Consider the following 15,317-nt stretch of genomic DNA (forward strand, 5'->3'; position numbering starts at 1 on the left):
TCTTGTTGTGTCGAACATTAGCTAGGTTAGGGGTTAAGGTTAGAATTAGGGGTTATGGTTAGGTATGAGTGTTAGGGGTAGAGGTTAGGGTTAGCTAACATGCTAGCTAAGTAGTTAAAAACTAGTAAGTAGTTGCAAAGTTTCTAATTAGTTAAAATGCTAAATTTGTCTATCATGTGATTCAAAACACACAACATTTTGGCTGCTAGACTTTCGCGTATACACCCACCCATCCTCCCCAACCAACCTCCCTCCTATTGTTTCTGCCTTAATAACTTACTGCCTTCATCTGTGATTGAAATGCACTGTATAAAAATAAGTGTGGTGGACACCATTTTTTATTTTCGTTTTTCTATCACGAATTTAGTAAAAGTATTTTTTTTCTATTTCACAATCATTTGTGATAGTGGATTGGTCCTTCCACATGGTGTGTGGACGTCACATGGTTGTGAAGTATTCACGTGCCCATGCACACATACTCCACACTAAGACAGAAACTGATCCATAAGGTGCCACTCTGCTGCTGAACCTCCCCCTACCTCCCCCTCCTCCTATTGTGCATCTCCTTGTTGTGTGCACACTTACTGTATGATGTCAGAGTTGCTAGGCAACCTTGTGAGCAAGCCAGAAGCCCTCTCTGCACAGAGGTGAGGCCCTATCCTATTGATTGGCAAGTGCTTCTGTCTCCCTCTCAGCCCCTCCACTTCCCCTACCCAACCCTTTCTCCTTCCCCCGGATGTACACACACACACACACACACACACACACACACACACACACACACACACACACACACACACACACACACACACACACACACACACACACACACACACACACACACACACACACACACACACACACACACACAGAGACAACCAGCTCCACTCCTCTCTTTGTCCTCCTCCTCCACTGTAGGTCTCCAATCTCCAAGCATGCATGCTCTACGTCTCTACTTCTGCAGCCTCATTATCACAGTATAGTAGTTGTAGTGCTCTGCAGTGCTGAGAGATGGGAGGCCGAGTATGAACTTAGAGGTGGTAATATCCGCTCTCTTTTCCTTCCCACATCAACAGTCTGAGTGGCTGAATGACTCACTGCAGCTCATTAAGGACAGCCCTCCTTTTGTACTGAAATGTTTTTTGAACACCCTCCCCTCATAGAATTAACTAAAAATAATGTTTACGACCACACATAACAATAACTGTAGCGACCCTGTGTTTATAAACGTGGTATCAACTTTGCCACTTCAGCATGCTTTTGTGGCACAGTCGATGTCACGCAGGGCTACGGGACAGAAGGTTGAGGGTTTGCCGACAACCACGGACAAACACCCTCTCCCTGCCTGTTTCATTAGGCTTACACTATGACCAACGCCGGCAGCAGACAATGATCAGCTAGTGGGAAATCTGATTTCAAAATGTTGATGGCATATTTATAATTATATAAAATACATGCAACAAATGTTCCACCAACAGGTTTTTGTGACAATGCAATAAACAAAGCACACTGACTTTGGATGCTTCAATATCATGGTTTGCATTTTCAACACCACAATAAATAGACTAGTTCAATCTCGACAAACAGAAAATAGATCCCTCCTTGCCTTGTCGGCCTACCCAGTATTGAAGGCCTGGCTTGACAATCTCTGAATGTCATTCATATTTTGGGTGTTTTGTAACAGATGTCTCTTTCCATTCATCAAATTCCCGCTGCACAGTTTAGATTGATTGATTGGTTTTATTTGTCAGTGAAAAAAAATGCATAAATACAAAGAGTAAAAAAAACAACAAGTGACCGGGATTGCACAATAAAGTCAGGGACTTATTTCCATCGGGGTCCCTATTTTTTTTTTTTTACATCAGTAAATGCAATTACATAGATACAGAAACATTCCAGAGATACAGACAAAAAAAAGTGATAGTGTTCACACATTAGCCAGCTTTTGACATTCTTTTTAAAAGTGGTTATGGTTGGTATGGTTTTGAGTTGCTTTGTTCCACTCAACCGCACTGGTATATTTAAAACAGTGAATATCTCTAACAAATGAAAAATAGTTGGATAAGTACCTGGGGTCTGTGGACCAGACCAAGTTGAATCAATTGGGGAGCCTAATAAATACAACAACAAGAAATACAACAAAAAGTTGAATTAATACTACTTTTTTTCCTACAGATAGACAGCTCGAACTCCAGATGAGTATGAGAGGGGAGTTTACAATTCTTGTTTTGGCTGGTCTGTAGCTTGTTCTTTAGATGTTTAGGGCTGCTGGTGAACCATGATGTACAGACATAATCACAGTGAAACTGGACTAGGGCACTTGCCAGAGTCTTTAGCTTGTCTATATGTTTCCGTCCAATTGGTGACAAATTTCCATGCGAATATTCTAAAATCTGCATAAAAACAATATGCGCATTTTCCAATCAGAGTTGTTTCCATCAAATTAACTTCTGGATAAAACTCTGTGAGTAAATACGTAGTGCACATAAAAATAACTTTATCGCATAAATTCCCAGGTACTAAATAAAAAATACAAGTTAAATGGGGTTCCATTGCATTTTAATCTCTAGGCCTGCTGATGGTTTTGTCACAAAAAATGTTGCAGCGAATGGTACAGCGAATGGTACAGCGAATGGTACAGCGAATGGTACAGCGAATGGTACAGCAAATGTGCCCACTCTGGCATTACACATGTGTTCCAGCGAACAGCTCGCAGATACAATGCACGTATAGCCTACTACATGATGAGATAATTATGGACAAAGGTGTTTTTTTGTGCGTATGTTTTGTCAAACGGCAGCCAAGCATCGATCATCATGTCACCAGAATAAGATCCTCAATATTTATTGGAAAGGAGCATCAAGCTCATCACTGTGCACTTTCACCACCCTGTGAAGTTCATAATCATTTGTTTAATCTAGCCTAATATATTGCACGCTTTCCCATGATGTTGTGACCTTTTTATCCGACATGTACTTTACTCAGATAAAAAGGTTGGATGGAAACCAGGTTACTGTCAGGCCATGTTGAGGATGCTGTAAATATATTTTAGATGAACGTGCGCATGCTTACAGCAGACTTTTGAAGTAGCCTAATCAGATTAAAACGTTCTGACTGGTTGTGTTTATACTAAATATAGAATGTAACACATTTTAAAAGTTAAACGACAAATATTTTGGCTATATTTAAGCATTAGGTCCTAGGTGTGTGAGGAAAAGCTGCCTGGATTGGAGAGGAGCCAGAGTGTACCCTAAGCTTTCCTGAAAAACTGGGCCTGCCAGGTTATTATAGGACGACTTGGGAGAATGATGATCTGCAACAGACAGAGCATCTCAGTATCAGAAGTAAAAATACAGCCAGACTGGCCTGGTACTGTACCTTTCTAGACCATATAAACTGTCGAGACTACTGATCCATAAGGTGCCACTCTGCTGCTGAACCTCCCCCTACCTCCCCCTCCTCCTATTGTGCTTGTTGTGTGCACACTTACTGTATGACGTCAGAGTTGCTAGGCAACCTTGTGAGCAAACAGAATCCCTCTGCACAGAGGGGAAGTCCCATCCCGTAGGAAAGTGTCTCTGTCTCCCCCTCGGCCCCTCCCCTCATTTCATCTACCCTCTCTCCTTCCCCCGGATTCATGCACAAACACACACACACACACACACACACACACACACACACACACACACACACACACACACACACACACACACACACACACACACACACACACACACACACACACACACACACACAGACAACCAGCTCCACTCCTCTCTCTGTCCTCCAATATCCAAGCATGCATGCTCTGCTGCTGCCCCATTATCACATGCCACCCTTGCACGTTGTTTGGACGAGGAAAGTTATCAGGTACGACAGGACTCTCATTTTGGAACAACACCTTTTTCTCCCTGTCTGCCTGTGACTGGCTGTCAGACAGAGGAGAGAAAGGACAGGCTGTTAGGCTACACATGGAGAATGTTTGTTTGGTCTATTTTAGTATATTTACAAAGTACATGACCGCAGGCTGACCAGTTTTGAATACATCTCTGTTTTTAGACTTCCTTCCAGGCTTTATTATCCAATAATTGGGATTCATACTTTCTTACTTTCTTTTTCTTTCTTTTTTTTGCCTTCCACGTACATTCTCAAACCCATAGCACCTTTATTCAACTCATCTGTTTACAGAAACAGTATGGCCGTGTCTGGGAAAATGCCAAGAAATGTCACTGTCTGAATGTGACACTGTGGTGCTTCACAGTTTTTACATCCATTCACCCTTGAGATAGGCCTACACAAACTAACATTTTCATTAGTCTAAGTGTATTCAATTCAATTCATCTAGATTTAGCCAGGATAGTCCACTCAGCAATTTGTAAAGTAATGGCATAACCAGGTGTCGACCTGAGCAAAAGTCATACTTATAGAACTTGAGCAATGGATATTGACTGATTCATCGAGTCATTTGTTAAGAACTGAAAGGCAGGAAAACTGAGACGTGACCTCGCTAGCTCCAAATATGAAGAATTCCATATATTCCGCTAGCTTGGTACTCTCAAAGGAATACGATAATATTCTATTTTTTGGGACTCTAAGTTGGAAGTAAACTGTTCCTGTGGGGAAACATATTCATATTTATTGCTGTTATGGGAGAGTAACAGAAATAACACCAGCCATGATTAATGGACAAACTGAAAAATGATGTTATGAAACTCTGGATCACACTAACGATCAAAATGAACAGGAAAGAAGATATTGTACCTCAGGTTTGATAAAGCTGTGCCAGGCTAGCTTGACATATGTAACCTGGCCCAGTGCTGTCACAGTACTGCCCAAATCAAACACCAACTGGGCACTTTAATTATATCGGGACACTAACACCCACCTGGCTCCCCGCCAGGCTCCCTCAAATAGTAAGAAAATATTGGATGAGCACACACACAAGCTGAGACAATCTGCTCTCAAATGACTTTCCAGGAACTGGATGATTTGACAGGAACATGGACAAATACAGACCATACTCATAGAGATCAGACCATCTGTGTTTGGTTGTATTGAGAATAGGTACTGAAAATAGGCCTAGATGCTGCCCCATAGTCTATGTACAGACAAAGGTCTCTCTATGTTTTCTAATGCCATTAGAGTAGTGGATCCTCCATATTGTCTGACCACCTCTTCAGTAAAGTGGGAGAGAATGGGGTATGCTGAGCCATTTTTTACATTCAGCATCACTACTTTAAGGGAAATATAATATTCTTTCTAACAAAGATATGTACATGCACTGAGTGTACAAAACATTAAGAACACCTGCTCTTTCCATGACATAGACTGACCAGGTGAATCCAGGTGAAAGCTTTGATCCCTTATTGATGTCACCTGTTAAATCCACTTCAATCAATGTGGATGAAGGGGAGGAGACAGGTTAAAGAAGGATTTTTTAGCCTTGAGACATTGGATTGTGTGTGTGTGTGCCATTCAGAGGGTGAATGGGCCAGACAAAATATTTAAGTGCCTTTGAACGGGGTATGGTAGTAGCTGCCAGGCGCACCGGTTTGAGTGTGTCAAGAACTGCAATGCTACTGGGTATTTCACGCTCAACAGTTTCCCATGTGTATCAAGAATGTTCCACCACCCAAAGGACATCCAGCCAACTTGGCACAACTGTTGGAAGCATCGGAGCCAACATGGGTAAGCATCACTGTGGAACGCTTTCAACACCTTGTAGAGTCCATGCCCCAACGAATTGAGGCTGTTCTGAGGGCAAAAGAGGGTGCAATATTTTGTACACAGTGTATATTTCAGGATGTTGTGTATTCTTGGAATTCATGCAAACACCACAGTTTTGAAAACATAGCTTTTCCAAAAAAAAGTGGTCTCTTGGCATAGGGACAGGGTACGTTGAGCCGCCTTGGGGTAAGTGGGTGGTGGTGTCCTGTGACAGTGGGTGATGGTGCTGGTAGGTCAAGGTTTAATTCATGGGGATGTGGTATAATGCATATCTTAAATGTATGCCTACATTTAGATATAGATCTCTGTTCAATATCAAATACCCTTCCATTTCTTAACCAGTTGCCTGGGACAGGGATGTTGTTTCAATGTGCATTTGAGGCTACTAAGCCCATGAAACTGGTCCACGAGATTCTTAATATAATTAGCAGGCTCAGACTCCATGTCATCAGATGAGACCTTGTGTGCCTCTGCTACTGTATCATTGCCTCTCTTTCACACAGGTACATGTTTGTTTTCTTTTTTGTTAATGTACTCTACCTCTTCAGTGTCATTCAGTCTATTTTTTCATCCTTGCTGCTGCTCCAATGGACTTCTTCCCTTCTCTCACTTCCTTGTCTGCTCGCTCAAGAACCTCAAGGGGGCTAGACCCCTGCTTGTTTTACGTTTGTGTACACAGGGAATGATGATATCTGCTCTATAACAATAAAAATGCACTATCTTGAGTTCATATGCATGACACATTGCAAAAATATTGTGCATTAAACTGGCAACATGTTCTAATCATTTGTATGGGGTATGTTGGCCATAGGTTTAGAACCTCAAATGCTGTATAAAACAATCTTAAAACGTTCAACTTTGGTTTAGATACAAGCATCATGAAACCTATAACACAAAATATGAATTTGACTTTGTGAAAATCTAACCTGGACTCAGAGGTAGACATAACATAGGAAAATAAAATCCGGGGAAACTCAATGTAGTCTGATATGTAACGTTTTATGGTATGTATTAATTTGTGGATCTCCATCATCCATTTTGTATGAATGACAATTTGTTGTGGCTGATGTTAATTAGGTGGATAGTTGACGGATGCTAATGTTAGCTAGGTGGCTAAGATTAGCTTGGCTAGGGGTTAGGGTTAAGAATTAAGTTAAAGGGTTAAGATTATGGTTAGGGGAAGGGTTAGCTAATATGCTAAGTAGTTGCAAAATAACCAAACAGTAGTAATTAGTTGCAAAGTTTCTAAAATGCTAAACTTGTCCATGATAAGATTCGAACACGCAACCTTTGGGTTGCTAGTTGTTCGCTTTATACGCCTACCCATACATCCCGACAAACCACCCTCCTTCTGTTTTTGTGAAGTAACTTTCTGTCTTATGTACCCATACCAAATGTAACATATCATGGTAATTTGTGTGTCCTGGATTTTCATTTACTATGTTGCATCTAGTCCATGAGACCAGGTTGGAAAGTCCTTTTTTTCAATCTAACTTGCTTACCACTTTTTCCATGTGGTTTCTTCCTTCATCTACTCCATGAAATGATGACCTCTTCCTAATTATTTGTCACATAACTCATTTTGTGTCTGGTTTCCTAGAAACAACCCACTGGGCATAGACGTATATTCAATGTCTTTTCCACATTGGTTCAACATAATTTCATTGAAATGAAGTGGAAACAATGATGATTGAACTAGTGTGTGCCCAGTGGGAAGGGCAGGCTCCACTAAACCTTTGGCTCAACTTACCCCACTCTCCCCTATAGTATACTATAAGTGCCACCCAGGGCTTGCCAAATTTACATTTTTCCCCACCATATTTAGAGACACTGTATTCTCTCTCTCACACTAGAATGTCAAAGAAAATTGTATTTGTCACATTCTTCGTAAACAACAGCTGTAGACTGACAGTAAAATGCTTACTTACGGGCCTTCCCAACAATGCAGAGATAAAGAAAATAGAGAAATAATATAAAAGTAATAACATGTAAAAATAAAAGTAATAATAAATACACAATGTGTATTGATAACTAGGCTATACTGGTAGCTATATACATGGTTATCAGTACCGAGTTGATGTGCAGGGGTATGAGGCAATTGATGTAAATACTGTATACATATAAGAAGCAATAAAGTGACTAGGCAACAGGACAGATAATAAACAGTAGCAGCAGCGTATGTGATAAGTAAAAAACATTATACGTTTGTGCAACAAGGGTCATGGCAGATAGTTAAATAGTTAACCAAATAGCTACTCGGACTAACTATTTAGCAGTCTTATTGCTTGGTTCATCGGTATCACTTGCCATGCGGTAGCAGAGAGAACAGTCTATGACTTGGGTGGCTGGAGTCTTTGAAAATTTGTAGGGCCTTCCTCTGGCACCACCTGGTATAAACTTCCTGGATGGCAGGGAGCTCAGTCCCAGTGATGTACTAGGCCGTACGCACTACCCTCTGTAGCGCCTTGTGGTCGGATGCCAAGCAGTTGTGGTCTGCCTATATCAAACTAGGTCTCTCTAGTCCTCCCTCCTCTCTGGGCCTTTTAAATCAGCCTATGCTTTACAATACCTAGAAGTAATTTAATTTTTACTATTCTGATTCTCTCCGAATTTACACTGTATTCTCTCTCATTATTGTTCTGTAAGTCTACACTAGAGGTCTACCTAACTAGTGTACTAAATCTCTCTTGTAATTTCCCTCTCCTCTTTCTGCCAATCAAGTCATCCCATGCCACAGTACTGTGAAATATTGTAGTTTTACCTAGAAGTCATTTCATCTTTACAACTTCTAGGAAGAGAAGGCATCAGAAAAGCTCTCATAGAATTGGATCAGTTGCAAATCACAGTGTGTGTCTATTCAGTATTCTTGCACATGTTGCATGCACATGTGTGTATGCGAATGTGAATGTGTGTGTGTGTCTGCGTTTGTGTGTGTGTGTGTGAGAGTTTGTGTTAGTACTTATGTGGTTGGCGAGATTCAACTTTGATCTCTCCACACCAACCCCAGGAGTCCAATCTACACCTCTGTGATGAGCTCCCATGGCTAACATCATCACCTAACTCTCACTGAGGGTAGGGCAGCTATCATCACACAAGCTTGGCCTCAGTTATAGGTCCTCTCCCAGATCCTTCCCCTGTGTTGCTGTTTCTCCTTCTGTTGCATTTACACCAAGTGTCAAACTCATTCCAAGGTGGGCTGAGTGCCTGTGGGTTTTCTTTCCCCTCTTGATTGATACATTTGATTGATAAATTAAGGTCACAACTTGGTAAGGAGCTCCCCTCACCTGGTTGTCGAGGTCTTTATTGATTAGTTAGGAACTCCCCTCACCTGGTTGTCGAGGTCTTTATTGATTAGTTAGGAACTCCCCTCACCTGGTTGTCGAGGTCTTTATTGATTAGTTAGGAACTCCCCTCACCTGGTTGTCGAGGTCTTTATTGATTAGTTAGGAACTCCCCTCACCTGGTTGTCGGTCTTTATTGATTAGTTAGGAACTCCCTCACCTGGTTGTCTAGGTCTTTATTGATTAGTTAGGAACTCCCCTCACCTGGTTGTCGAGGTCTTTATTGATTAGTTAGGAACTCCCCTCACCTGGTTGTCGAGGTCTTAATTAAAAGGAAAAGCCAAAAACCTGCAGACACTCTGCCCTCCGTGGAATGAGTTTTACACCCCTGATTTACACCTTACAGATGTTTGATGCTTGAATCTTTCTCCCCATCCTCGTCCCTGTCCATGAACGGGTAACTTTTGTGTGTGTGTGCGCAATTGTGTGTGTGCATGTGTGTCTATGAACTGGTAAACTGCTGTGCATTTTCCACCTGGCTGCATCCCTGTGAGGATGTACACCCAGAGAGATGTATTGATTTCTCCTCCACAGAGCAGAGCTGGCTCCATTTAGGAGCGCCACTTTTTAACTCTACGTACTGTATGTGGTTTTTGTGCTGTGGCAGGACGGGATAAACAACAGGGGTATAACCTTTTCTGTTTGTATTCTATGTATGCACTCTGTGTTCTTAAATGGTGAAAGATGGTTTGATAAAAGCTAAGCTGCACATTCTCTCATTCTCTCCCCCCCCCCCCCCATCTCCCTCCCCTATCTATCTAGGTCAATATAGGTCATTGGTGCAGTAGACCTGCTAAGGGACCCTGTGTGGATTGACTGTGGGCTGTGGACATATCACTTCCTACCAGAGATGAGGGGAACAGCTTGAGTCTGACGTCAGAGAGCGGGAAAGACCTAGAGACCTGTCTCTAGCTGGACCTCCATATCACATACTGCCGTCATTATCCCCCTTCCCCCACACCACCATCACTGGCATCTGTTTCTACCACCACCTCCACTCACTGGGAAGGATTTGGGATGACAGTTAACCTCCTCAGCTCTATCTCACTCCTCCTCACCACCCAGGGATAACCAGCACTAGAACCTCTGTACCCTGAGAGGCACACTACCACCCTCCCTCACCTCCCCCCAGCTGGCATCATGATGGGAGATGGAGTTGGGAACTGGGAGTGTCTGAGTCCGTCTGAGTTTGGTCAGCTGCAGCAGTACAGCGAGTGTGAGTACTAGCAATACCTGTTATACCCATAGGTAAATTGAGCTAAAATTAACCTGCCAATACCTTTGTCAGACCTGGGTCAAATACGGCACATTCAAACACTGATCTTGATTTAATTTTTGCTGCACAATAGAATCAATGGAATAGTCCCAAATGTGCAAACTAAATCAAGCTCATGCATTTGACCCAGGCGGATACCTGTGATACCCTTAGGTAGTCAGCATGAGAGTCAATTGCCAGGTTGTGCAAGGAGTAGGGATGGAAATTTGAAATTTCACTATTCTAATAATATTCAGATTTTTTTGGGGGGGGGATATCCGGATAGTCAAAATACATGTGTTTAAAAAAGAAAAGTTTATACTGCGATACTTGCATGCTGCTGAGGCTGCATGACTCGGGGGAGAGTGGCTTGCTGCTGTTGCAGCGGGGCTGGGGAGGGGGAGGCAGAGGTTTAGGCTATTTTGTTGCACTCCCCGTTCTTGTCTACAGCAAATCCATTCAGACTAAACATCAGCCTACCTGTCAGTTGCTCGTGGTAGCCTACTCTTTCTCATTTTATTTTTATTTTTTACCTTTATTTAACTGGACAAGTCAGTTAAGAACAAATTCTTATTTTCAATGATGGCCTTGGAACAGGGGCGGCAGGTAGCCTAGTGGTTAGAGCGTTGGACTCGTAACCGGAAGGTTGCAAAATCAAATCCCTGATCTGACAAGGTAAAAATCTATCGTTCTGCTCCTGAACAAGGCAGTTAACCCACTGTTCCTACGCCATCATTAAGAATTTGTTCTTATTAACTGACTTGCCAAGTTAAATAAAGGTAAAATAAACAGGAACATTTAGCTAACTTCATTCTGTAATTTTAATTCCAATTTGCATTGATTAGAAATCTCCCACTTCACGTTGCTTGCTACAGTCTCTGACTGCAGTGCCACTTTGATTGGCTGACAATAACAACAACTTACACGAGTGAAACCTGTGTGGGCTGCACGCTTTTTATGGGGCGAACGTCATAAAAACTACATTCAAAGTGTTGTTTCATCAAATTAAGAATTTGAAATGTCATGTTATATCATTGTGTAGCAATGTCACATGGATCATTTTATTGAATTTAGACAAATTATACTCTCGCAAGTAATCAAATACTAACATCCGTTCGGGTATTTGAATATTCGAATAACCATGGCCATTCTGAGTAAGGAGAGGCCAAAGCAATGCACCTCCTCCTTTGAAGCCTAACTTCCTACCCATAATTTGCCTAGGTGGTATAACATAGGCTGTTTTTCTTTGTGCTTGAATTTAAGTGATTCATGCAGACTAGTATTTTTTCCCCTCCCAATTGACTATTTCTAGCATTACACTATTTTGCTTGTTTTTTCCTCTATTGAGGTGACTCATCTGTATCAGTAGCCTTCCCACCACAGACATTTGCTAGTCAAAAGAGAACCCATCACTAGTCTGGCTTTCCCTGTAATAGATTAGGTTTCATTTTTCACTTCCTTACAACCTATTGAGACAATACAAAGCCACACAACAACTAAATAGATTGTGGTGTCTGAGAGAAACCTAGTTTTTCTATCTGAGGATTCCTATATGCATAGACCTACTGTACCTAAGAACACAATGCTTCCATTCCCTGGACATACACAGTACATCTGTTGTCTAGGGATATACTCAAGTGTTGAGTGAGCTTGTCATTGAAACAGAAATTGATTAAACACAAAGTCTAACAAATAAACGGTTATGTGTTAGATTACATCACCTCTAGTAAGGACAAATTGCTATTGCATATCTTTCCCTTGTTAAGCTGTGACAGCCACAGCTAACAATACTACTCCTGGCTCTTTCCTTTTCATTCTCTCTATCCAGAAACGCTTGTTTGTTTTTGGTGTATTTTATTTAATTTGGCTCAATAACATAGGCCTATATGGCGGTCCAGATGAGCTGGAAGCAAGTGGTACTGTATGCGACTCCATATGTGTCCATGGCGAAGAGTCAATCTCTACAGCCAACTAAACCACTTAAGTGGTACTGTACACTCCTGCGTTGAAACAGGTGAAAGGTACACACTCAGTAGGTGCGTTTGTGTGGATGCTAAATATCACCCAGCATTCATTCACTGGCGTATCATTGGGCCACTCAAGGACATTCAGAGACATGTTCAGAAGCCACTCATATGTTGTCTTGGCTGTGTGCTTAGGGTAATTTTCATGTCTGAGGTACTGAGCGCTTTGGAACAGGTTTTCATCGGATCAAATCAAATTAAATGTATTTATATAGCTCTTCTTACATCAGCTGATATCTCAAAGTGCTGTACAGAAACCCAGCCTAAAACCCCAAACAGCAAGCAATGCAGGTGTAGAAGCACGGTGGCTAGGAAAAACTCCCTAGAAAGGCCAAAACCTAGGAAGAAACCTAGAGAGGAACCAGGCTATGAGGGGTGGCCAGTCCTCTTCTGGCTGTGCCGGGTGGAGATTATAACAGAACATGGCCAAGATGTTCAAATGTTCATAAATTACCAGCATGGTCAAATAATAATAATCACAGTTATCAAGGGTGCAACAAGTCAGCACCTCAAGAGTAAATGTCAGCGTTGTTAGATTGTCTGTTTGTAAATTCAGAGTGTTTTGCTCTTTGAGCAAGCTACTTCCAAACATAAATGAGAGAGCACCTTACTCTGACCATTTTACTTGCCTTAACATTGCTGGTTAGGCTGTTTTCATGTTATCCAGAGCATTGGTGACCGCAACAATTGAATTAAGCTTTTTTGCTGATGTTTACTGACACCGGCCATATTCAACAGGTGTTGAGCGCTCGTAAATTGATCAGTTATTCTGCGCTCTTGCACACATGTCCAATCAATTGAATTTACCACAGGTGGACTCCAATCAAGTTGTAGAAACATCTCAAGGATGATGAATGGAAACAGGATGCACCTGAGCTCAATTTCGAGTCTCACAGCAAAGGGTCTGAATCCTTATATAAATAAGGTATTTCTGTTTTTTTGTTTTCTACATTTCTATCAAATTCTAAAAACCTGTTTTTGCTCTGTCATTACAAGGTATTATGTATAGATTAAAAATCCTCATCAATCTATTTAATCCATTTTAGATTAAGGCTGTAACGTAAGAAAATGTGGAAAAAGTCAAGGGGTCTGAATACTTTCCAAATGCACTGTATATATATTATTTATCCTGAGCTCCCCTCTGAGGTAAAAAAGATCCCTGCTCTTCCATTCACATCCTAAGGCCTGTTTTCTGTCCCTGATGGAGGCAGCCAGTCAATAGCAGTGTGTACTATTATATTAAGTCTATGACTGTGAATAGCAGAAGTGAGATAGCAAGCGACATAGCAAGTGTTGTTCATTGTAATCGGGGTGTTTGTCTCTGTGTATTTGTGTGTGTGTGTGGGGGGGGGGGGGCTGAACATCCCCTCTTTGCAGAGCAGAGTGCTAAAGGGCTTGTTTATTTTGATGCTGCTGTGCTAATGAGAGGAGGATATTTGACATCTATTTACGCTGGGTTGCTAATGGGCCCTCAGTCACATGTACTGTAGCACCTAGACCCCTGGTGATGGAGATGTGTCTGGGACCTGCTGTCAGGGACCACAATGCTGGTGGTGGCTGGGTGAGTGGGTGGGTGGGTGGATGGCTGTGTCTGTTATACTGTACAGCAGATTGGAGTTAATAATTACTCAGTTTTTCTTTCAAATACTTTTAGTGTTTGATTGAGCCTGCCTTGAGTGACCCGGTAGGTGGGGTTTGCACTTTTGGGACTATTCCATTTGTTCCATTGTGCGAGACAAGCTCAGTCAAGTGCATATGAAGCATTTGAAAGAATGTGAATACTATTTCAACCCAGGTCTGGTGTGTTGGACGGATGACCATGTCTGTGTTCGTATTACTATATACATGACATGTGTCTGGTGTGTCTGTTTCCAACATGGGTTAATAAAGGAGAGATATAATGTGTGAGGTGAAAGGTTAGTGTCCATTACAAAGCCACATGTCAGTTCAATGAGCCCAACTGCACTACACTGAAAAGCTTTCTTCGTCCCAAATGGCACCCTATTCCCCCACAGTAGTCTAGCATAAAGTACTGCACTATATTGAGAATAGGGTGCCATTTGAGATGCAACTGCTCTTTTACTCGGTGGTCTGGTCTTATCTTCCCCTTGCGTTACATACTAATTGGCTCAGTGCTGTTTTCTCTTCTATAAATAATTAATAAAGGAAATGAAGTCGAAGGCAAAGGAATGCTGATGACGTATGATGCTGATGTACTGTTAACCTTCTAGCTATTGGCTGTGATTCTTCAGTCCCCACTGCATTTAGCCTACTGGCTTCTGTTCTGCTGTGATTCAGTGAGAGTCTGCCTTACATTTACATCAAAATGTTGGTCATTCAGTAGATGCTCATATCCAGAGGTGTAGTGACAACAAACAAAACAGATTAAACTAGCTACAGCTACAGTCTAGTTAGCTGTCTGATCTGGTTAATCGATGCTGTTATGATAAATGGACTGAACATACTGTAGCATATGTTGTCTCAGTTCATGCTCTATTGTTAGCTGATTCAGCAGGCAAATACTTTATGATTGCTCAGATCAGAGATTTGCCTCGGTGCGTGTACCTGTGCTTAGCATACATTCATACCTGCATGAGTGTGAGTGTGTGCATATGAGCAGAGACGTGTTTGAGCAATTTAGTGAATGAGAATGCCTTCTCCAGGGCCGGCCCTTGCCACGAGGCGACATAAGCAACCACTTAGGGCAGGGTTTACCAAACTTGGTCCTGCACCCCCGGGTCCACGTTTTGTTTTTACCCAAGGACTACACAGCTGATTCAAATAACCAACTCATCATCAAGCTTTGATTGTCTGAATCAGCTGTCTAGTGCTAGGGCAAAAAACTAAACAGAATTTAGTTTTTAAGTGCAATTTCTAAATTTGGTTGTACAACAAGTTAATCTCCTGTTACGTCTGTCACTTTTTTCCCCCCAAGATGGCGTAGCAGTCGGATGTGTGTTTATCTTGTCC

The 15,317-nt window shown here is 41.8% G+C and overlaps 1 protein-coding gene across 3 annotated transcripts in view; it reads left to right on the forward strand.

The window, feature by feature from the left end:
• Positions 1–15,317, forward strand: part of dgkg (diacylglycerol kinase, gamma) — a 164,530-nt gene that overhangs the window by 22,653 nt on the left and 126,560 nt on the right. For all 3 annotated transcript variants that reach the window (XM_014173603.2, XM_014173605.2, XM_014173604.2), the window contains exon 2: positions 9,831–10,284. In XM_014173603.2, the coding sequence (XP_014029078.1) occupies positions 10,209–10,284 (76 nt within the window). In that variant the 5' untranslated portion in view covers positions 9,831–10,208. The remainder of the gene's footprint in view (positions 1–9,830; positions 10,285–15,317) is intronic.

The sequence above is a fragment of the Salmo salar genome, chromosome ssa25 (genome assembly GCF_905237065.1).
Source record: "Salmo salar chromosome ssa25, Ssal_v3.1, whole genome shotgun sequence".
NCBI lineage: Eukaryota > Metazoa > Chordata > Actinopteri > Salmoniformes > Salmonidae > Salmo > Salmo salar.